Source organism: Seriola lalandi, unplaced genomic scaffold (assembly GCF_002814215.2).
Source record: "Seriola lalandi dorsalis isolate HSWRI2012SDOR001 ecotype SW California unplaced genomic scaffold, Sedor1 jcf7180002054565, whole genome shotgun sequence".
Taxonomy (NCBI): domain Eukaryota; kingdom Metazoa; phylum Chordata; class Actinopteri; order Carangiformes; family Carangidae; genus Seriola; species Seriola lalandi.
The window spans coordinates 1,243,085-1,268,021 of NW_019525118.1; the positions used below are offsets into that span (position 1 = coordinate 1,243,085).

The 24,937-nt window shown below is 43.8% G+C and overlaps 1 protein-coding gene across 1 annotated transcript in view; it reads left to right on the forward strand.

Moving 5' to 3' along the window:
- The window catches only part of LOC111662577 (complexin-2), a 39,225-nt gene that overhangs the window by 542 nt on the left and 13,746 nt on the right, over positions 1–24,937 (forward strand). The window contains exon 2 of the mRNA XM_023416474.2: positions 22,713–22,899. Coding sequence (XP_023272242.1) covers positions 22,869–22,899 — 31 coding nt within the window. The 5' untranslated portion in view covers positions 22,713–22,868. The remainder of the gene's footprint in view (positions 1–22,712; positions 22,900–24,937) is intronic.

The following is a 24,937-nucleotide window of genomic DNA, read 5'->3' on the forward strand; positions in this document are numbered from 1 at the left end:
CCCCCCCGCACGGTGTTATCTATCTGTTGAACCAGGTGAAGGCGGATCTTCTTGTCTCTTTTACCGCCATATCTCGCCTGTAGGTGCGAATGATGAGGCAGGGAGGAGGAAGAGCAGGAGGAGGAAGAGGAGGCTGCAGCTGAGAGGGGGGGGTTCAGTGAAAATGAGTGATGAGGATTTTGCAGACCCCGCGCTGCTGAGTGAGGAGGGCCTGGCCGGCTCCGGTCCTCCGCAGTGCCGTCACCAGCACCGAGCAGCAGCATCTCGGCTGGTGATGGATGGTGGAGAGGCTGAATTATTTATAGCTGCCAGTGCATTGATTAGCTTTATGTAATGTGTGTGTGTGTGTGTGTGTGAGTGAAGGCAGTGTTTGGGTATGTGTGTGCATCAAGACAGTTTGAAATACAAGGTGCGAGTCTCTGCATGCTCCTGCACACGCATGTCAAATAGCTAGTGTTTGAGGTGTGTGTGTGTGTGAGTGTGTGTGTGTGTGTGTGTGTGAATGGGTGTGAGATGCTAGTAGCTTCTCGTAGCCAATCACACGCAGAGAGAGAACTGAGCCATTGTAAACCATAGAGCAGCTTGATTGATTCATTTAAAGGAAAATCCCTGTAGAATAACACTGGAGATGGACTTTGTGTTTTGGAGTTTGGTGTAGATTTCTTCGCCCTGTGGAGAACTGGGTGGATGTTAATACGACGTGGCTCCATGTCCAGATATTTAACAGCTTCCTGCTTCAGTTAATATTAATGGTAAACGTAATGTTTTGGTGAAGCAGGTCGAGAGCATTAACAGAACATTATGAGCTACTGACTGTTTCACGTTTCGGTGAAACAACCATATGAGATTCTGTGTTTTCTGCTCATCTAACGAATCAAACGCTTCGTCACACTGATGCAAACATCCTGTAAATCCAGTGTCTGCGTGAAACAGTCCTGTGACCTAAAGGCTTCAACATGCTCCATATTACACAGCTGATGGATCTTGCGTGGCGTGTGAGTGGAGAGCTCTGACATCTGCAGTGATGTTATGAAAATCACATTTTTGAATTTAGCAAATAATTCTGTTTTCACTTCAGCCGCCGAGTCTCGGATCTCAGATATCGGAGCTTTACACCTGGACATGAACGCACCAAACCAGAGAGAGTTTTAAAGGGAATCCACAGTTTAGTTTAGTGACATTTCCCTGCAAGTCTGACCAAAAAATAATATTTTGTTTTATTTTATTCATACACGTTATCAGTTATTGTCTTGAATAATGATTTATTAATGTTTTGTCTATAAAATGTCAGAGAAAAAGTGAAAAATGTTTGTTATAATTCCCCCACTGCTGGTTTGATTGATTTAACCAAGTGTCCAAAAGGATATTCATTTTACAACATGACACAGACGAGCACGAAAACTACATTTTTAGAAGGTGGAGCGAGAAAATACGTTTTATTTCTGCTTGAAACATGACGACAACTAAATCAATTATCAAAATAGTTGCCGCTTAATTTTCTGTCAGTCGACTATTTCCACTTTTTTGACTGATAATCAGTCCTGAGTCTCTCTGACTGACAGATCTTTATTACCCATATAAACTCCTAATAATCATACAGCGCTCACAAAATCACCAAATACATGAATCACTAGCAGCTCAGTCACCAGAGAAACACAACAGTAACTATAACAACAGCATGGAAATGGTGAGAGAAAGCAGAAGAGTGCTCGTTATTGTTCCTGCGGGCGGTTAGAAAACTAAAGCACGTGTAAGAGCTTCCTGTCGTTTATAATGTGACGCTGAATCTCTGGAGTCTGATGTTTGACTGACAGCGGCACAGAGGGATTCGCCCTGGTGCGTTGGCCTTCTCACTCCGTCACCCTGCTGTCGCCATAAACAGACCCCTGTGCATGTGAAGCTGGCGCCGCACTGATACGCCATCATCTCTCGTTAGTCATCCGGCCTGTCGGTAGGCGCTGATTTCCCAAACGACCGAGTCTGAAGTCGATCAGATGACGATCAACAGTTCAGTTGAGAGTTCAGTTGAGAAAGTCAAAGGACAGACAGACGGTAAGAGCTGGACTCTGAGCTGCTGAGACTCTAGTGGTCGTTAGAGGAACTGCAGCTTTTAGCACTCCAGTGTTGGGTTCATGTTTCAGCCCCGGAGGTCGCTGCTTCGTCGTGACTGATGAGACCCAATCAGGAGGCGAGAGGCTGGTGTCTTCGTCTCAGTGTCAGCGCGTCCAGACTACAACTCAACCCCAGACAAACTCAAACTAAAAACGGGTCCAGCAGCGTTTCCAGAAGTCTCTGATTTAAAGACGCCAGGCGTAAACTCTAAAAACTAAAACGTCTCAGTGTCTCAGTATTTTTTCTTATGGGGACAGTTCATGAACGCAGCATTTGGGAAAGTATGAACTGAAGTTACCAACATGAGAAGCATAAGTCGATGAGAGGCTCTAAATGTCAGCTAACACCCACCAAACAGGAACAAGCGTCTGAAGCGTCTATTTACATGCTGATAATATCAAACTGTGTGTGTGTGTGTGTGTGTGTGTGTGTGTGTGTGTGAGCTGGAGCCTCACCACAGGAGCGACTGTACGTCAGAGAGAATTCATAAAAGATGCATTATTTATAACCGACTGTGCACTGAAATACTTTCAATTAGGTGGCCTGGAGCTCTTTATTCAGCATTAATCTCACAGTTTTCCCGCTGTGAGACCTCTCACTACTCTCTGACTCCATGTTTATGTGACTTACTCTAAAGGTTTAGTCTGAAGAACGAAAACACTGTTTCAGTCGTCTTGACGACGGATTTACTGTTTTATTTATTCGGCATCTTTTAGTCTTGCTGTCAGCTCGTGGCGATATGAAAAATTGAAACCCTCATCTATTATCCACAAATTATAACATGGGTGCAGCCAGAATATGAGGGGAGTCGCTCAGGAAATGCTAAGCCTCATGGGAAAGTGAGTCGTAGAATCGCAGACAGGTTTCAGGCTCCTGGTCCGACGTCTCTCTGCCGGTTCTTTGGTTGATTCGTTTTCACTGATGTGGGTCGCTCAGGGTCACGGAGCTGAAATACCAGAAGCTTCAGCAGAGACTCACAGATGTAAAAGATGAGACACAATTAAACAACAACATGAGCGTGTGGAAGAAAAGGTGCTGCTGATTATACCACCGTCTTCCACTGTGATTATTAGCTCTAATAATAATAATAATAATAATGATGATGAACTTTATTTGTATAGAACCTTTCATGTATTGTGAGGTCACCATGACCTTTGACCTTTGAGTCCAAATTATAAGAAGTTCTGAAGTTGTGTTACTGAGATATCGTGTCCGTGAGAATGGGACGGACGTGGAGGAATAATAATATAAAAACAGATGAAACAATAACAAAACAATAACAGAAATTCTGCTTCTCAAAGCGTTGGTATCAATAATCCAATATTATAATATACGATAATAAAACCCTGATAGCACCGTTCTGCTGCCTGATGAGAACTTTTTTCTTGTACTTTTACTTCAGCACAAATTAAACATCGTCCACGTGACCGCAGACCTCCCGGCTGGTTTTGGTTCGATGGCATTTACTTTAGCTCCTCCCTCAGTGACTTCACCGCCACATAACCCTGAACGTCTCCTCGTGTTGTTTCGCAGTTTGACCCGGACATGCGTAAACACCCTGGTCACGGTCCTGACCTCTGAGGCTGTTACTTAATCCAGCGGTGGCGCTGTCAGAGCGGACCGATAGCAGCTGGACGCAGAGTTTAATCTTGTTGAAATGTTATGCAGATAAAGCGATGCGAGCCTCACGCTGCGCTCTGAGGAGGGTCAGCCGCCGCCGGCGCCGCCTTATCTTCCCGCCACAGCCCGAGTCTGAGAACCAGCAGGAGAGCGAGCTCAACACTACCTCGGACGGAGTCACATGATCTGGACAAGAATGAATAAAGAAGTTCAGGACTCTAAACAAATCTGTAGAAACGAGGACTGACTCTGGTCCTCACAAAGACAGAAGAAGGTTCAGGCTCAAGTGTGGAGACAGTTTAGCCTCAAAACTCTCAATTACTGTTTGCAGAGCGAGTCAACAGCTCATATTCACACACACACACACACACACACACACACACACAGTTACGCCGCCGGGTGTTGTGGATGAAGCTCCATAGTTATGACAGAAGATAATTAGCCCAAAGGGAGGAGGAGGAGGAGGAGGAGGATGAAGGGCTCTCCTGACCTGTGGCGGCTTCATGGTTAAAACAAACAGAGATTCTGTCGGATCAGAGACTTTCGGAAAGTGTTTCACACGACAGACTTTCACCACGGCTGACATCAAACTAGAGCTGCTGCCTAAAAGTTGATGCTTCAGTCGCCAACTTTTACTTTCTCTGATGTTTTATCTCATCGCAGACGCTCCTCTCATATTTCACCGTCCTCTCCATCCACCTGTCTGTGCCTGTCTGCCTCCCCGTCTATCCGCCGGCCCACCTGTCTCTCTCTCTCCTACCTGCTCTGGTTCACAGCTGATGAAGCGTTTCACTGATCGGCGATGACTCATCGTTAAAAAAAAGAAACCCGTCTGAGTCTCTCCGGCTCATTATGCGTCTCGCACCTGTGATAGATTCCACTTTTGTTTCCCATTAGATGAGTCATGGTAAAATATTTTGACATTTATTGCTTTTTAATGACCACTCAGGCGTTTAATGGACTCTTGTGGGCTAAAGGTCAGTGTAACGAGACATCAGTCCGACCTGCTCTCTTCCTGCTGAAACGCTGTTTCCTGTCACTTCTGTTCTTCTCGCAGCAGTTTTAATACAAAAGCTTCTCGCTGTTCTCGGCGTGTTTGGATTCTCCCGCTCTTCACAAGCCGCCGAAACGAGGAGAAAGTGGAATTAATGTAGTTCAAACTTCAACAAACTCGCTCCCTGGATTGGTCCATCCCAGCTACCGTAGTTCAAGCACTACCTTCGTCTGTGTGGTGCGTTCACTGGCACAGGCGACACATGAAGTTGTGTTTAGTGTTTAGTTTCCGTTTTCGTCGATATTAGGAACGTCTTCAAATTTGGCACTTGGAACTTGTTGGTCAAAGGTCAAGGTTCAGTGTGACCTCACAAAACAGTTTTTAGCCATTACTCAAGACTTCACACAGAAGTTATTTCACTCAAATGGTTCATATTTTATGACTGTGGATAAACAGGGACCTGAAACTAGTCTGAGTGGCGGAGGGATACGACCACGAGGAGGTGATTCTAGTTTTTATCTTAAACATGGATCCGTACAGGATGCAAATTATATGTTGCCTAAGTTAAAACCCTAAGAACTTACTTTAACATATAAAACCCTTAAACTACTTTAAATAAAGTCACTTTGCTTGGATACTTAAGTTTGTTGTTGTTCATCAAGCTTGAAATACCACTCTGAATGTGACGGCTGCTGCACCAAACCTGTGAGCTTGTATATTTATTTATTTATCTATCGGTAAATAAAATGTGCTTTATCAATAATTATGTAGATGCATCATGTAACAGAGAAGAAGAGGTAGTTGTTCTTTTATTATTGTTATTGTATCTCGTCTCCCTGCTCTCAGCATCAGTGTTTTTGTTCCCTTTACCTCACCTGAACTCATCTGCCTGTGTGTTGTCAGCCTCTTCCTCTCTTTAACACTGTCCTATAGCTGATGCAAAGTGCCACTGTTGCCCCGGCAACGACCCTTTTGGCACCTGTTGCCGTGGATCACCGCGTTAGAGTTTGCCAGTCTGTGACGTTCCAGCTGACTTGGGGAGAGAAAGCAGCTTGTGCAGCAGCGGGGAGGCGGAGTGTTTCACTGCTCTGTGTTCAGTGTTGTGAAGTTCACAGATTAAAGGACGAGTCTGCTGATTCTCTGTTTCTGACTGACAACAACAAATCACATGAAAAGACCAAAACCAGCAAAGAATGTGTCCAACTAAAAAGTCTAAACCTTGATATATGACTCCCGCTGTTCTCTAATAACTATTAAATATATATTGATTATTATAAAACACACTGTTACACTGGGTGACATCACCCTGAACACACACACTGTAGCTTACTTTCACTGACTCCCACACACACACTGTCCTGCTGCCCCAAATACTAACTAGAGCACCGAATGTGGATTAATCCGCCACTGAAAATAGTCCCCAACAAATGCACTATTTCCGCTTGTTCCATAAAAACTACAGTTGCTTTATCTTTCAAAATAAACTTACCTCTAGCTCAGGCGTGTCACCTCTCATCACTATCATCACTAAGCTTGTGAATAAAGTCCTTCCTCATTTCCAACTACCAGTTATTTTACTATTTATTTAACTGTTTACCAAACTGAGATGTACCAGCAAAACGTATAAATGTCTTGGCCTATAAACACGTTTATAAGATCAACAATAAAACCAGGAAGTAGAGAATTTCCATCTGTCTGTCGGTCCTTTGTATATTCAGGTATTAGTCTGTTGTTTTACATGACTACAAGGAGAAATGTGAGTTTTCAGCAGCATTTTGGAATGAGAGGGAAATACGTGATTATGCTAACATAGCTAGCTCCTCCAAAACTGTTGGAACATAAATATGTTTTCTGCTGTTACAAGGCTTTGGTTGGGGTTTGGTTTGGGTTGAAATTTCTGGTTAAAACCAGGAAATACCTCGAATTTGTTTATGTGGTGCAACCTTGTTTAATTGAGCTCAAGCATGTTGACGTGTTAGAAGCTGAACTGTTAGGGTTTGTATCACGTGAACACAACATTGATGGTTTGGGGCAGAAATATTTTCATAATGCAAGAAATAATGTTTCTTTGCTCTAAGATTCAGTGTCATTCTTTAGTAAAAACACTGAAACTGGTCAAACAAGGACTAGTTCCTGCAGTGAACCGACTGGACACAGCTGAGGGTTGTGGCCCCTCCACACTATATAAAAACCATCAATAGTCGAGCGTTTCCAGGCCTCTTCGGACGGACTCTCTGCCTCTGCTCTGTCGCTCTGTCACCCCTCAGAAAACACACAGATTTATTGTTCAATCAGCCATGTAATGAATCCTACCATCCAGAATCCCCAGCTAATTAACTGCACAGCAGGTTCCACCGCTAAGTTAAATAACTTGTGGCCGGCCCACGCCGTTAGCCGCCTTGGCGCCGAGCCATTCCGCTTAATTCCAAATAAAAACCTTTAAGTATATTCAGAGGAAAAAACCAAAGAGACAATCTGAGCTGAAACGGTGTGCTGCGTTTCTCATTTAGGGTGTTAATTGTCGTCACTTTGAAGCCGTGGCGCTCTCTCTCTCTCTCTCTCTCTCTCTCTCTCTCTCTCTCAGTGTTGCACAGGAACATAAGTCGTCCTGTATTGAGGCGTTACGCCGGCTTGGCGAGCTGCCGTCGAACCGAGGCCCTCTGAAGTCGCGTTTAACACCCGGCTGTCGCTGCGTCTATCATGGCGCTCCTCACTCTCTGTCAGCCGGTGACGGGGGAAACTTGGCCCCGCTACACGGTTGAGCAGAAAGTTGGCGGCGTGACAGCAGCGTCTCACTCCACTGGGCAGCACAGAAACAGAAACAGGTCATGAATCACACTTGACATTATGTAGAAGCTGTACGGACGAGACAGTGGAGTAAAGATTGGAGGAAGCTCTGCTGCTGCCATGACGATGTTTAAAGGACACACCCACAGCGCCGGGCGATTACGATTTTGGCTTCAAACGATTCTAAAAACAAGGTGATCGAGATGAAGCGATTATTGCGCCGCATTATGTTTCATTCATTCCATCTATTTCTTCCACTTCCTGGTTACGCTTCGGCGTGCGTAGCAGTGCGTCTCGAGTCGGTCCAACCTTTAACTTCCTTGGACTTGGAGTTACTGAGCAGATTATGTTATATATATATATATATATATATATATATATATATATATACTTAAATGTTGAATGTATGTTTTGTAGTTTTCAGTACGTTGGTGCAGAGCGCTACAACAGATGTGATCTAATTTATTTTTATTTATTATTTTTATATACTGAATACATGGTTAATAGTTTTCAGCAGGTTGTGGAAATACACTGATGTTACAACGACAATATTGTCCTACAACAACGTGTTATATTATATATTTAATTGTATGTATTCAGATATTCTACTTTATTTTTTAATTTTTTAATTTATTTCATTTTTAACTTTTTTTTTTTAGTTTTTTAATTTAATTGTATTTAAAATTCAAGAAAGTCCACTGGTAAAAATAGTTTATTTTTAAAAGTTCAATAAATGCGTGGTGTTTCCAAAGCCAATGAGTCATCGTGTTAAATAATCATGATCTCAATATTGACCCAAAAATAATTGTGATTATGATTTTTGCTATAATTGATTACCCCTACAAACACATACAGTATTTACACTGTGATTGTCCCATAATAAAAGACGGTGGAACAGAATCTACAATCCTCCTCCTGCGTAAAAACTTTGAAAACTCGATCACCAACCAGTCAAGACGGGACAACGGCTCGAGGCCGCTGGAAGTTCCCAGGGGCCCCAAAAATGACCTCGCACTAATTGAGCGCAGAGAAAACCTGGGGCCAGCGCTGTTATTCCAGCGCAGGGGGGCGATGGTTGGTTTCAGGGTGAATAATGGAGCCTCCAGTCTGGACGTGTTCACAGTTAAAACGCGGTTATCCCACTTCCTTTATGTGAAGTTACAGATTCCCTCTTTGAGATACTGTCCTTTCATTTCTTCCCTTTTACACTGAAAAGACTGAAACTTTGGAAGATATTTGTTCGACTCACACACTCGCTCTTTATAGGAGCCCATCAACAAAACCTGTCCCCGCTGCAGGAACATCCAGCCGTGTGTGTGTTGTACATCATCAGGCCGTATACGCCGCAGTCATTGTGTTTACTTTCACTTTATGATGTGGTGTCAACACTGGGACGGTTTGCCTTGTTTGATCACTGAATAGGAGACTGGTGCTGAGCAGCTGTCGTGCTGTGTATTGTTTTCTCTGCTGCGGTCGACGCGTGTTCTCCGACTTCCTTCCTGTCGCCGCCGTCGTCACTGTCCACGTCTCACCAGCGTCAGAAAAACCTGCAGGAGAGATCAGTCCTTTCATATCAAGGTAAAAAGAAAAAGTAGCCTAATGCAGATTTACAAGTGGTATAAGAGAGGAAAGTCAGGGAGAAAGGATGACATGCAGCGACAGGTCGGACTTGACATGTGCTCTACCAGGTGAACCAGGTGAACCTACAGCTGTACAGACGCCGCGTAGCTTCGTTGGCTCGTAGCTCCTCCTGTAACCAGGTGTTTTATCTGTCAAGTGCAGCATTCACGTGCGTGTACCCTGTATGCACTTTGATTGGCCCGTGCAGAACCTTGCCTTGGTGACATCATGGCGCACCAGAGGTTGAGTTTTTCTGCGTTGGTTTAAACGGCTGCGGGAGCGAAGTCGGATCTCATTTGTAAGAAGCAGCAGCCGTCACCGCCTCCATGTGTTGATCTGTCTCACCCACATACTGTCGACCGCTGAACTGCAGGCTCACATTCAGATCCGCCACGTCTCCCCCAGACCTCCCGCAGTGCGCAACAAGCTCCACAATTGGCTAATTTACTGTCTTTAAATAAAGGTATTGTGCGCTGGGCGTCTCTCAGACAGCAGCCTGCGATCTCTCAGTATTTTTAAACTCTGCAGATCTTCCTGTCGGCGCTGGGCAGGCGAGCGACCCGCGGCGAGCTCCGGAGCTCCGTGTTTAATGCTAATCATCCATTGTTCCTGCTGTCACATCCACTTTGTCGAGCAGGAAGCGCTATATTGAGTGTAACTTGATTACATACCCTCGCCCCCACCCGCCGCCCTCCACCCCGCCGCCCTCCACCCCGATGTCCAAAGACAGAAACACACACTTTTTTTTTTATTATTATCAGATGAAATTCTCATCTGGAGTCTTAAAGAGTTGGATGATCAAATTTAACCAGCAGCGAAAGGTCAAAGGTCGAGGCCTGTGCTTTTATAAAGAACCTTATCACGACTCAAAGAATCACATTCCCTCCACGAAGCCACAAATCTGCAGCAACGATGAATCAGATAATGAATCAATAATAATGTTATAAAATCACTAGAATTCGTCATTTATCACATCGAAAGTTCAAATCCACGACGTTTTAATTCATAAAAGAATCTGTAAATGAAATGATGATAAATAGAATCATTAGGTGAAATAAATAAAGAAGTAAAAATAAAAAAATGTAGTTGTTTTCTTTTGTTTTGTTGTTTTTTTTTTACAGAGCAGCTCTCCATCTCCCGGCAACATTCATCACTGTACTCGAGCGGCTGGCAGGCGTAGCAAACCTCCCACCCACACAGCATCGCCGCCCACCCTCCCAGCATGCCTCTGGCCACTTACCACTGCCCTCTTAACCCTGATGGAGTAAAGGAGGAGGGGGGAGGGGGAGGGGGGAGCACTGACTGACGGGGGGGAATAAAATAGCTGAAGAAAGAAACAAACACAATTTATATTCAGTAATAATCACTCACATTGAAACACCAGTGGATCTGACTCCTCACATGCTTCTGGTTCAGGGATCCTTCAAATACTAACAACAACAACAACTACAACAAAAAATGCAGAGATCAAAACATTTCCTCATCATTTTTCTTCTTGCACCTCCATCACTGCTCCTTGTTTCAGTGTTGCCACGGTTATAGGACGATTCTCCATCTCCAAAAACCACGTACTGACGGGTGAGTGTGTGAAACACGTTACAACACAAACAGACGACCAGAATCTGCTTCTTCTGCCGTTTAATGTCGGACTGGTGATGAGCTACAGCCTTCTTCTCTTCTCCTCCTCCTCCTCCTCCTTTCACTCACACAGCTGTATAACATGTTGTTAAAGACAAAGTTCATTAAAGGAGAAAATATACAACATTAACAATGTTATTTGCTGATGCTGTAGCATTTCAGATTTCGGGTTATAAATAACTTGGTGAAGTTGAGGATGTTTTGAACAGAACTCTGCTGCAGCTAAATACTCACAGTACATGTCACTCTTGCTGACAGTGACAGAATACCTGAGAAATAGAAATAAAGGACATTTTAAATGAAAATGTGAAGTTAAAATCCTTTGATTAAACGCTGCTGTATCAGTAAATATCAGTGTTGTAAAAATAAAATGGACAAAAATGTAATTTTTCACTATCAGAATAGACGAGGGAAACTTTTCAGGACCAAGCATCATCACTATTTGATGCAGGAAGAAATTCTTCAGCGTGACGACCTCGACGTGTCGGCTCTGACTCGGCTCCTTTAACCCAGATCTGTCCCGACGGCGGAGCAGACGGTCCGAGCGGAGACGGACCGCCGGGCTCTCCATGCATTATGTAGTGTTCGTGTCTCTGAGGTCGTCCGTCCTCAGCAAACGGGAAGAAGAGCAAACACTGAGCTGCGCGGCTCTTTCGCTTTGACTCATTCCCTGTATCGTCTTCGCTTCCCTTCCAGCCGGCCGGCGCCGTGGCGCACTGTGTGTTCGGTTAGAGGTTAGACTCTCTTAGACTGTTTATTATTTAACTTTATTTGTGACTCTTTAACATTACAGAAGGTCTGTAAGCTCCCTGACGTGACCTCAGCCTCCACATTTGTTTAAGCTGCAGTGTTTTATCTTAGAAAAACATCTGTGTCTTTATCTGCTCAGTGTTCCTCTGTGTTCGTCCGCTCAGCGCGATCGACCTCTTTCAACTGACACGTCTCGTGATCCAGAGTAAATATATCAAAACCCTGATCAGCGGCGCTTCTTTATTTCACCCTTTACTGGTATTTCGACCGTGACGCATCGATCACCTTTCTCTGCCTTGACCGTCCATGCCTGAACTCCAGCGGGGTCGGGGTCGGCGCTGATGCTTCCTGGAAGTCTGGCGGCCTGAGAGCAGCTGTTCGGCCTCGGGGGTTTTCACATGCTGCCCGGGAAAGTGCAGCTGCTAGCAGGTGACTTGCGGCTAAAGATGGAATTATCACCTGTGGGGCGATCGAACTGTCAAAACACCCTCCAGTGAGTCACAGACCGGAGAGGGAGAGAGGGATTTAACAACGCCGCCGCCGCCGCTCGTCATGTGTCTCATCAACTACCATCCGTTGATTAAAGGGTCGTTTCAGACTCAAACTTCATTCACATCTTTTCATCCTGGAGCAGATTTTTGTTGAATCATTATCAACTGTCTTTGTCTCGTCTCCATCTTTATTATCTCCTCTGTGTCTTCACTCTCGCTCCTTCTCCACCTTCCTCTCCTTCTCTCACACTCCATCAGTTTCTGTCCATCATTTTCATCTACAACATTTCTCCTGTTCTCTTTTCCTCTATTTCATTTCATGCTTCCCTCCCTTCCTCCACCTCCCCCTCATCTTGTCCCTCTTCGCTCTCTGTAGCCTTTCACATTTTTGTCCTCCATTTTTTTTTTTCACCCAACCATCTTCCTCTCCCCCTTCCTCTGCCCTCATTTCTCTTTGTTATCCTCCCTTTCTTCTTCTCTTCCTTCAGCCACCCAACCGCAAGACAAATGGACGAATGCCTCATTGGTGATATATAGCCAACTTCCTCCCCCTCCATCCTCCAGCGCCTGAGGGGAGGATGATGGGGGGGGGGGGCAGCTACATGTACAGAATATAAGGCTGTGAAAGTGTCCAGAGCCAATGGAGTATGTGCATGTGATGTTATTGGCTCCTGTTCTCAGCAGTAGTGTTTAGATGCTCAGTGACTACAGTTTGTCGTTGGTGTTGAATCATTTTTTTTAATCGATTAAAACAGTTTAAAATCTCGACCTCTCATATAGTTTCAAAATAAAATCCTCTTAGTTATTTGAATTGTTAGTTCTTAGTAATAAATAATGGGTTTGAGGCTCTTGTTTCTAGACAATCACTGCAGAGTTTGTTTGGCTGAAATGTGACTTGTCAGTTTTTGATTTTGCTAATTAGCAGTTTTAAAACTCAACTGTCTCGACAAATGGATGGTTGGAGAAATGAACACATGAATGAAGTGGTGGGTGGATGTAGGAATGGGTTGATGAAAGGGGGCAACAGACTGGCTGATAGGTGGATGAATGGTCGGATGGAGGTAGAGATGGATGGACAAATGAAAGTTGAAAAGGGATGGATGAATGATGAAGACATGAATTGTAGTGGTGGACTGGATGGATGGATGAATTGGCAGAGGAGTGATGGATAGGTTGTCAGACGGAGAGATTGGATGATTAAGTAGCAAACAAAGCAAGATGGTTGAATAAATTGATGAATGAATAAATTAATGATGTGATAGGAAAAATGTGCAAAACATAGAGAGGTAGATAAACGGATGAATGGATGGATGGATGGATGATTGACTGATACCACATGCAAAAAAACAAACAGTAGAAACGGTGGATGGCTGATGAATACTGGAAGACGGGGATAGATGAATGGAGTGATGGATGGATGAATAGATGGATGATGACATTCTGGATCAATGCGAATAGTAAAATATCAGCAGATAATTAAATGTCAACAAGCGAGCGCTCGCTCTCGCTCTCTCTCTCTCTCTCTCTCTCTCTCTCTGTCAGAGGTGAACGTGTCGGTAGCGTCGGAGGATCTTTTGTCTTTTTGGTTCTTTTGTCTTCGGGCTGAATGAGTTCACTCCCAAAATGTCAGCGGCTGTTTGATTCCACTTCATCACCAGCTGCCGTTTTTCCGCTCGTTTTTGTTCTGCAAACGCCTGTTTGTTTGTTTGTTTGTTTGTTTGTTTGTTTGTTTATGCATTTGACTTTTTAGCTTCTACGTGTTTCCTGCAAAATTCACACTTCTCTGCACCCGAGGGAGGATTCTCATTCATCTGCTCGAAAACACTCCACCGGTTATTTTGTGATGTTGAAGTTTTACTTTTTCTGAAGCTGCTTCTTCAACGTTGCTTCAGTCACACTGTCAGTGTCTCCAGATGTTTTCTCTCAGCCAAGGCTTTTTTTTTTATTTTTTACAAATGCAGATGTTGGTTTGTCGTATTTTGATCTGCGTGATTCTGGATCTTCAGTAAAATGGAGGCTCACTCTTCAGTTTGGTGAAAACACTTGTTGGTTTAATGCAAAGCAGAGAAAGAAACAATATTTTAAATCAGACTGTATTTCAAATAAGCTGATTACATTGTTTGTTGGTGGACGTGTGGCGGCTGCGGGACGTGATGATTTTCATTTTGGGCGCACGTGTTGACGGGTCAGAGCGTGACGCACTGGCTTGTTTGGATGCTGCTCTGCGTGCAGGAGGCCGGATAGAAACGTCACCAACACTTAATGCAACTTGTTTTAGATGTTGCATTAAAGGTGTTTTGTTGTTGCCCTGATGTTTAATGAGTCACTTCACCTCTTTAGTTCAAAAAGAAAATGTGACATTTAAAAGCTGAATAAGCAGCTGTGTTAACCAGGTTCTGTTTCCTCCAGCATGAGCCTGACTGGAAATAAGATAACCTGGTTAATCTGCTGCAACAACAGCTTCATGTTACTTTAATCCAACAATTGGCACAAAGGTAAACAGAGAATCTGAAGCCGGATCAGGTGAAAGAAATAATGAGTGAATAGCTGATGAATATAAGGTTAAAAAAAACAAGCTTATCTTGTGTAAATGATCCCTCAGCTGTTCTCAGGAACTCCTCAGTTTGACTCTGAATGGTTTGTTTCACGGCTGACAGCCCGAGCGGCGGCCGCGCTCTGGGACGCGGCGCCGTATCGATTTCATTGTTTGTCATCTGAACAGATGGCGGCGTGAACGCTCCGTACTGTAGCAGCTAATTGCACCATTAATTACATAATACTCAACACACTGCTGCCAGAAAACCTGCCTCTGCGTCTCTGTGCCTCTTTATCTGAACTTCTAGGATGTTGTGTTGTTGGCCGGGTAAGAAATTTACCTCCACGGCCCAGATTTAATTTTCAGCTCAGGAGAATAATGTTTCTACAGGAAAAGAACACGAGGAGAAGGAGAGAGTGAAAAGAGAGGCGGTGTAAGACTCCCAACAATGGGAGAAGGATCAGTGTGAAACAGATGGAGAGGAGAGTGTGAATAAACACGAGCGCAGTTCATTCACTGAGTGTGAACCGGCCTTTTACTCCACGAGGTGAACGTGGCACAGATCAATAATCGAACCTGAGGGTTTGATGAGATTAAAGTCTTCTTCTGGTTAGCTGGCTTCACCGCCATTCACCGGGAGCGCAGATGGAAAAACGAACAAGCTTGTTGTTTGTTGAGTTCAGACTCACATCAGCGTCGTTTCCAGGCTTTAACAGTTTCATATCTAAACTCACTGTGGGTCATAATATTCCTGCCTGGTGCAGGTGGAGGTGACTGCCTGGACATTGTGACCACACAACCCGTCCACCACTGATTCGTCAGACGATAATTTAATTTACGCACAAACAGCTGTTCTGACCGTGACTGAATTCAAAGCGATTACTCAGGAGGGCCGTCTCCACGAATACTGATCCTAATAGAACGTGAAGAAATGGCGTCACATTTAATCCGTCATCGTCTCTCACCTGCAGGAAGTCGGTGCCATAATGATCTTAACTATTATTAAAGTATAAAATATGCAAGTTAAAATTAGCTTTCTCAGCGCGCTCCATTTGCGCGTCCACGGCGGGTCGGTCACCTCTACGGGAGAAAAATGTAACGCAGTCATGTGTCCCTCCCTCTGCCTTCCAGCCTGTACTGAGGGAATAATTTATCACCACTAAGTCACATGAATAAATAATGTCATCACTGCCTGGCAGATCCGAGAGCGAGGCCCGGCGTCAGCGGCTCATCATTAATTCATCCGCCAGCGTCTCCAAAATGTATTTTCTGTCTTTGGTGACTTTTGCATCATGAATGTGTCAGTTTGTTCAGAGAGTGTTGCTCAGGAAAAACTACAGTGAGAAATGTTTCTCCACCTCGTTTACTAACCTAACTTATTTATTGGGGTGTGAGCTGTAGCTTGGGATCGAACTTCCTGTTTCTTTGCTCCACTTTTGTCTTTGACTCTTTATTTACAACGACTGTGGAGGACCAGACATGTCACAGGAAAAGTAATAGAGCATTTCCTTAATTTCATATTTTAATAGTCAATAAAAAATAGGAATTGGAAAAAGAATTTGACCCGTCAATAAATATTTATGATTTAAAAATGGATTTAGAAAAACAAAACACACAAAACACTCATTAAATAAACCAGTTAGAAAAACTAATATACATCCCTGGATTCCCTCTTCAATTTCCATTTCCTTTTTCCAGCTGCTTTTCTTTTTCCTAATCGATTAGGAAAAGATTAGTCATTTAGCCTCTCCCGTTAGCCTTTCTGTGACACTGTGGGCTTGGTTTATAAATTCTTTTTCCAATTCTAATTTTTAAAGCCTATTAAAATATGTAATCAAATAACTGCTTTATTACTTTTTCCTGTCACAGCCCTGGTCGTCCGTAAACAACAGCAGATCGTGACTGAAGATTTGGTTAATGGTCATATGACTTGGTAATACTACTGGTCCTGTATAGAGTGGTACAGCACAGTGCTGAGCTCCCCGGCCGTGACAGATGAAGACAGAGCGTCCTGGTGGACTCATGCTAACATGGTGCGAAAGCAGCACCTGTCAGGGATCCGTCTCGTTCCGTCCGTCCAGCTCTCAGTATTGATTTTCCCGTTCAGGTCTGGCCGGGCGTCCCCAGGGTCAGCTCATCAAGCGCAGGGTGAAAGGCTCGCTGGGAGCAGAGTGACTGTGTGTGTGAGTGACTTTTGGTTTTTAACATCTGTCCTTGAAAACTGGTTAAAGGGGACAGGAGCATTTTACCTGTGATTTATCTTCGGTAAGTGATTCTTCAGAGGAGGACTTTCTCTAGACGTTAGAGCTCGTTAGATTTTCAGTTTCTGTTTTGTTAAAGCTCCATATTTTCTTCTTCTTCTGTGTTTTATTTGAAGTGTTGATCCATAAGAAGATATATAAGAACCAAAAACCAGCTCAGTGTAGTTTTACATCTCCTCTCTCAGGCTTCTCTCTCGGTGAGCCAATCAGAAGAGAGGAGGCTCTGAGGCTTTCTTCTGATTGGCTAATAAAAATAAAGCAGATTTCAGGTAAAAACACAGAGAAACCAAATCCTGCAAGGTTTGGATGGTGGGTCCAGGTGGGCGGGGCTTGGTGACTGCTTTGTTGTGACATCACAAAGTTCCAGAAGTCCTGACGGCTGGTTTTAAGGCTCAGTTTCTGAATAATAATATAGAAGCTAGAGCTGATCTATAATCACACTACACATGGACAGAGACCTTTACACTGGAGGAACTTTAAGCATCATTTTGATCTTCTGAGGGGCAAGAACCAAAAGCTGGACTAAGATCTTGGGGTTGAGGCAAAGTTTCCTGGAGTCAGGATGAATCCAGACCTTCGTCTTGTGTCCAGTGTTAAGTCGTGCTCATCCAGGACAGATGTGGTCGGTCAAACCGTGATGGGAATGTTGCATTAAATGTTACTTAAAGGACCATACTGGTGTTTTTTCACTACTGTCTGTGAATCAGACGGACTAAGACGTTGTTGTTGTTGTTGTTTTTCACTGGATTTGCTGACATTAAGAAATATGCAGAATCCAGCAGCTTTATCCTTTAAAGCTAAAAAAAAAGAAAATCAGCAGAAATGTAGTAATGAGTTTTTGCATGACAGCAGCAGTATGTCACAAGAACATTGCATATTGGATCCAGTATTTCGCTCCACACTGGCTGTAGCTCCTGTAATGGACCTGTCATCTCTGAACTGAAGTAACACACATTTAAAGCCTTTCCCTCTTTTTCTTCCCCCTTCTTTCCTTCCCTCTATAACACGTTCCCTTCGCCTGTCATTAACATGTTACATTGACGGACTAATGTTTGCCTTCCCGAGCTGCTCCCGTCCCCGTCTCCGGCCGCGAAACTCGGAAACAACTTCCAATTAACTGGATAGGATCAGCGCGCCGTCCTGCCCGACCCTGATAACATTATCCCACATCACGCACCGCTGCCAGCGCCTGGATTATGAAATTAAAAAAAGAAGAAGAAGAAGAAGAAGAAAGGGTGGTGGAGGATGGAAGGAAAATGGTTGGGTGCTGGGGGATGGGAAAGAGGGGGGCGGGGGGGTTGCCCTTGGGTGCTGTCAGTGATTGTATGGTATATCCGTCCCTGTGTGAAAGCGAGGGGTTATGTAAGGTTTTAAAGCCCCTCCACTATCACCAGAATGGAGAAGTTCAGTATGTTGGAGAGCTGCTTCAGCTTCCAGTCCAACGCCAACCGCCCACTGATAACGCTCTTACATAACGAGCCGCCGCTCAGGACTCTGGCTTCTGATGTACATGGAGGCAGGTAGCGACGCCGCTCCATCTCACATGATGACAGCGTGATGAATTATTCCTGTCGTCCTCGGATGGAGGAGCTTCTCAGATTGTGTTGTGTTTCTGTTTATTGTGTTGGAGAGATTACCAGCTGACACTGATTTAAATCTGTCACAATCGCTTCTTATGAACCTTTAATTTCCTCAAAACGATCTATAAATGTCGTCAGCGAAGGCGGAAATGTCCCTGTTGTCTAATAGTGAACGAGTCAAGGGAAAAAAATTAAGTAACATAAGAAATAAGATTTTACAATTTACAAAAAAAAGCCACATTTTGACATCAAATAAAATCAGAATTAAATTTCAGTATACAATAAAATAGATAATTAACATAAGACAGTAGTTTATTGTGCTGAAGATGCTCAGTACATGTAATTGAATAAATAAAATAAAGATTAAAAAAACACCTAAAAGCTAAAAAAAAAACCCAATTTTGATAAAACAACTAAAATATTAACTGATTAACAGGTAAAAATGTCAAATCTTGACTTTATTTAGCTTCTAATTAAATCATTTTGTAATTTCCTCAATTTATTATTATATAGATTTTTTGGATTGGACCCAGAAAACATTAGTTGCAGCCGTTTTAATGCTAAAGTTCAAAAGTTAATGGTCTAATCCTCCCTTTTATTTTAAGACAGTGGCACAGTGAGTCCACATTCAGTCATTAGCTCATAGAATAGAATATAATAGAATAGAACCGAATACTTTTATTGGTCATTGCACAGCTATGTAATTTAGAGCATCTCCGTAGTGGCACAAACGTTGAAGATAAAAATATAGAATAAGACAAAACAAATAATTAGCTTAAATAGCATGAACTATAAAAATAAAATATGTATAAAGTACATTTTTACATCGTTTGCCTTTTTAGAAATAATAAGCTTCCTGTGTGTGTTTGTGCAACAGATGGTTCAGTCATAGAAAGAGTAGATGTAGATGTGGTGTGTGTGTTTAGTGTGTGTGTGTGTTGTCGGGTTGTTGTGTGTAGCTGTAGGAGAACAAGAGATAAAGCAGCAATAAAAAGGAGAGAGGAAGAAGACAAACAAATGAAAGAGATAATTAGCGAGAGAGAAAGGATGGAGCGAGATAACAAAAGTCATTGAGGGAGAGACGGAGAGAAACGATGCCCGAGATAAAGAGATGCCAGGAGAAGAAAAACCTGTTTCTGAGGAGTTTAGCGGAGTAGAGAAGTGCAGTTCTGTTAATTCCAACCAAAACCGGAAACATTGAACTCATCACTTCCTTTGCCTGAGGAGAAAACTACCAGCACACGTGACTGAATGTATAGAAGAAGAAGTTCAATAGTGACGGTGTCACAGAGGCTGAGATCCACTGATCAATACGGAATATGGAAGTGTGTGTGTGTGTGTGTGTGTGTGTGTGTGTGTGTGTGTCCTCCTCTTCCAGATGTCCTTGTCAGACAGCAGAATCTTTCCTTTATTCCATTAACGTGTCCTTGAGTCTGTTTCTGTAACGATAAGAGAAATGTTCTGCTGCCAGACCACAAACACCAGAGGCCACACACACACACACACACACACACACACACACACACACACACACACATGAAACCACAGCAGCAAAATTCAATGTAACAACAAATATAGAAACATAAAATAATGTAGAAGACAATTGTGCTTCTTCTTCTTCTTCTTCTTCTTTTTCGATCCAAGAGGCGAAAATGTCTCAGTGTTTGTTAAAGTTTTCTTTTTCCTTCTGCCGCATGAAGACGCATTTTAAATGAGTACAATAGCTGAATGACGAGCGGCCGTGACCTCTGACCTTTCAGAGTGAATGCTGGGATGTTTACAAAGAGAAATCTCAGGTATATACTTTTTTGGATTCATCATTTCTTATGTTGGATTTTACTCGTGCTGCGTTCAGTCGGTCACGTTCACCTCGACTCCGTGTTTCACGTGTTCGTACTCGTAGACGACTTTAATATCAAGAGCAGGTTCATGTTTCAGGATTTTGGGGTTATGTAGCACTTTGTGAGAAATAGGAGACGGGACAGGAAGTGGCCTCGAACAGGGGGGGGGGCGTTACGATCACACGGTCCCACCAGGACCAAATGAAAGAGATAAATACGTCTGAGTCTCACTTCAGGGCTGATTCTGAGGTTCTGTTCGCCGGAGAAAATCTGATCAGCTTCAAATAAAGGAAACGCAGTGACTAGTTTGGCCAGCAACAGGCAAGAAAAAGGCAGCCAAACAAATCGCTGAGTGTCCGACGCCACGGGACGCCAGAGATCTGCTGACGATCAGTTCAAACATTTATTTTATCACTGATCACGCTTCTGTTCACATCACAGTCTTTTCTCCTCGTGGCAGTTTTAATTAAACACAGAAAGATCACATGCAACAAACACCGTCCATCAGGAGGTAAATACGTTTGCAGACTTTTCAGTCACAGCATGAGTCTGTCATTATCCCGTCATGTGTGTGTGTATGTGTGTGTGTGTGTGTGTACATCCTCGTTTGTTTATTCATTCATTCATTAGCCATACCACTTATCTTTTTAGGGTTATGGGGCTTCTATATGGACACACACACACACACACTCAGTAACGTACGCGCACACACACACACACACACACACTCAGTAACGTACGCGCACACACACACACACACACAGCTTAGGTTAAGTGTGTAGCATTTTGTGTTTTTCATTTTTGCATCAGCACACATTTGTGGTCCATTTATTGAAATCCTGTGTGTGTGTGTGTGTGCGTGTGTGTGTGTGTGTCAGCATGTGTGTGTGTTTATGGAAATGAGGTGCTTCACCCCCTGAAGCGCTCGGTCACAGTTACAAATGGATTGTCGTCCCTCTCGGCCTCGTCTCCCCTGTTGCCTCCCAGAATAAGCTGTGCAGCTCAATCTGCCGCCCCGTCTCATCCCGGCTCCATTCAGCACCGGCAAATATTGGCATAGCGGAATGACACCGGGGCGCTCGGCGAGGAGAGCGGGAGGGATCCTGCTTCAAGATGGAAATGCTGTTCTGGTTCACCAGGTGCAATAAATGGAGATTTCATCTGGGTTGACAGAGGTGCAGTGGAAGAGTTTATCAGGTAGATACAGGAGCACAGCACAGGGCTTCACCTTCAACATAAACCAATGAGCAACCAGCAGTAATTAAGGCAGCTGCAGTCGCTCTAATCACCACTGTCCAAAAACAATGTGAAAACCAACTTCAAATTCAAAGGCTGAAAGATTTTCACACCCGTTTTCTTGCAGCCCAAGTCTCTCTGCTCAGGCTTTTGCCTCCAACCAGCCAGTAAAGCAGCAGCAGCAGCAGCAGCAGCAGCAAGGGCAAGAATCATCACCCAACCTCCCACAGTTTGAACATGTAACGACCAGCGCCAATCGGCTCCTGGATTTCCCGCTCTGGTGTTGTTTCGTGTTGTTTCAGCTTCTAGTGAGACGGTGAAATATGATCCAGGAAGTCCAGAAGGGGGAATGAGGCTTATGGAGCATGAAGGTGCATTTTTAGCCAAAGCTGGTTTCAGCACGCGGAGGATTGACCGCTGTGGAGAGGATGAATCCTGCAGACTTTGGTGACGGGGGGGTTGACGTGCGTGGCTCAGACGGGAATATCCCGACACGTATCAGATGGACTGCTGTGAAATTGGCAGCAGATATTCAAGGTGTTTGTGCATTGAGGCGGTCTTGCAATAAAAGACAGAATGACACACAAATGGATTGTATTTCCAGGAAAGATGGAAATGGGGGGAAGTAGCTTCAGAAACTGAGACAGTGTGACCGCCGTGGTTTATGAAATATTAATGAGAAAATATGGATGTGACTATTCTTCTGCTGTGGAGAGGATTTCCTTTGCACACGGTGCAAGTGTGGATATTTATGTTCCACATGTGTATGGAGGGATATAAGCAGATTTATTCTCAGTCTGTAAACTGGAGATGTTGGATGTTGGATGTGTGTCATGTACGTTTTTAGATGAAAATAACCATCATTTCATTTGCCGTGAAATATTCATGACCAGTTAGCAACAGAAGATGACTGATCCGCTGGTATTGAGTTACAGGCAGAACGGCCACTCGCTGCAAACGGCCTCAGTATTGATCTACAGGATTCCTGTCACGGGGGTAAATAGTGTTAAGAAGATCCACTTATCTGTTGTTTTAACATCAGCGTGATCCGCTTCCGCCGTCTGGCTCGACACATCCTTGTATTCAGCGTCTTTATTGATGGACTGGAGACAAAATTGCAAACTCAACTCTTTCTTATAGCGGGAAAGAGTTCCTGTTTACAGCGGCACTGAAGCTGTTTGATGAACGTGACTTAAGTCAAGTCTGATCAGCCGTGTATTAAATGATCTCAAACTTCTCCCCTCAGGTCCAGCAGAGAGTCAGAGACGACGCTCGGCATCACGACAGAGGAAAAGGGGGAAAGCGAGACGGATCGAGACGCCCACAGATCCCGCGGCTCGGTGGCTACATGCTCAGCTCTCTTCGGCTTTGAGAAGAACAACCGTACCAATCAGCAGGAACCATGGATTTCGTAATGAAACAAGCTCTAGGTGGTGAGTTCTCCGACTGTAGCTGTTGTTTATCCGGGGAGTCTTCGCTGAGACGATTCACAGAGTTACACATGGAGGCTGTTTCCCACTGAGCAGCTTCACTGCAGTGATTGAGGGTGAAGGGGTTTTGCTCGAGGGCGCTGCAGTGGAGAAGGGGCCCGCACGCTAACTTTTTGTGCGTGACAACACAGAACAGTCTTTTTCTCTAGTGCTTTTCCATCTCACTAACATTACACTACAACATCCAGTCCACAACAAGCAGGTACAGGAAGGAAGGTAAAGATCTGTCACAGATGTTACTGTAGTTTTAGTTTATAAAGCTTTATATAAATAATCGCAGGACTGAATCCCTGAAATAATATCTGTTTTCTTTATTGGTTTGCTTAGAATCTTTTGTGTTTTTTAGTGATATTTGTTGGAGAAAGGAGAAAGAAAAAAGCTCTTTATGAAGGATTTTCTCATGAACTACGACATACTGAAAAATCTGCTTCATGTGTCTCAATACATTTACATTATTATGAGGATTTTGATACAGAATTAACAAATTTAGAGGCGACTCACGTTCTCAAAGTCTTTTCCGAGTGTAGTTTTGTTTTAAAATGGGCCGAGCTCATCAGACGGAGGAGATGTGTATCAGTCCTGTTCCTAATTATTGGTTAATTTCAACCGAGAGCTCATGTCCGTCCCTCACAGAATACTCATCGAGATAATGTGTCAGTCCTTATTGCCCCTGGTTTTCATGTGAATCCCAGGTGACTTGTACATTGGAGGTCGGAGTCGTTCAACAAGAGCAACATAAAGAAGCCTGCGCCCCCCCCCCCCCCCCCCCCCCCCTTTTTCATTTATTCCTCCTGGTTTTCATTCCTGTGCTTTCTTTGCACGTCTAATTCTTTCCTTTTCTTAAATCTTCTCCTTCGTTTCATTTCTCTCCTTTGTTTTCTTCTCCCTCTCTTCCTAGTGACTGAAAGCTTGTGATCAACTCATTACGCATTTCCTCTGAGTAAAATTTAGAGGTGGTGTGATTAAATAATGAATGAATGGATAAAAAGATAGAGACGAGCAGAGACTTTCATTCTTGACCTTTGGGAACATTGTAGGGTGAAGAAAAATCAAAGCTCCGCTCACTAGCTTTTGAACCTTTAAACTGAATTTTACAATAATCATTCAGCAAATGGAGCTGCAGAGGAAACAAGTGGTCACGTGACCTAAGATAGAGCTCTGGGTCATGTGATGTGTCAGCTGAATCGGCTCCATTTGCTGAATGAAAACGATGAGACGTGCTCCTCACGGACCTTAAGTTTGCAGATGGATTACATGTTAAATGTGAACTTTACATACTCAGCTCTGATTGGACGTTATTGTTTCCTGTTGCCACTGCGCTGCGTTCATATTAAGAGTAAAGATCTCTAGTTGTGGTGTCTGCTGAGCCACCAGGGGGAGCTGCTTCTTTGCTAACAGTAAGTCAAGTTTGAGCAAATTTTACCCAAAAGTTGTTGTTAGATCTGAAAAAGAAAATGAAAATCATGATTAAAAAAACGTAGAAAATGTGATGCAAATACGACATTTCTGTTGTTTCACATATTTATTTGAGGATTTTTACAGTTTCCTCACTCTCGCTGTCAGTTTATAAACCCGAACTGCCAAAAAACCACAAGTCGAATTCGTACCGGATGAAAATTCACATCACGCCGAGTCTGAACACCGTCGGGTCTCCCTCCATCTCTTCATCCATCAATCTGTCCCTCTGTCTCTCCCGGTGTAGCCGGGGACGGGGGAAACCTCCCCTCTCTCCATCCCTCCGTCACGCTCTCTCCTTGCACCGTACTCTCCTCCATCTTAGTCCATTCAGGTCCTGCTCCTTCTTCCATTTTCCATCCATCCATCTCTTCCACTGTGAGTGTCACAGGCTGTAACATTTATTTTCTCTTTACTTTGACTCTATCATACAACCTCCACCTTTTCTCTCTCTCCACCAACCCCTCCTTCTGTGCATGTTATAAGCTACAGTAATGCAGTTTACCCCTCTACGCCCCCCCCCTCC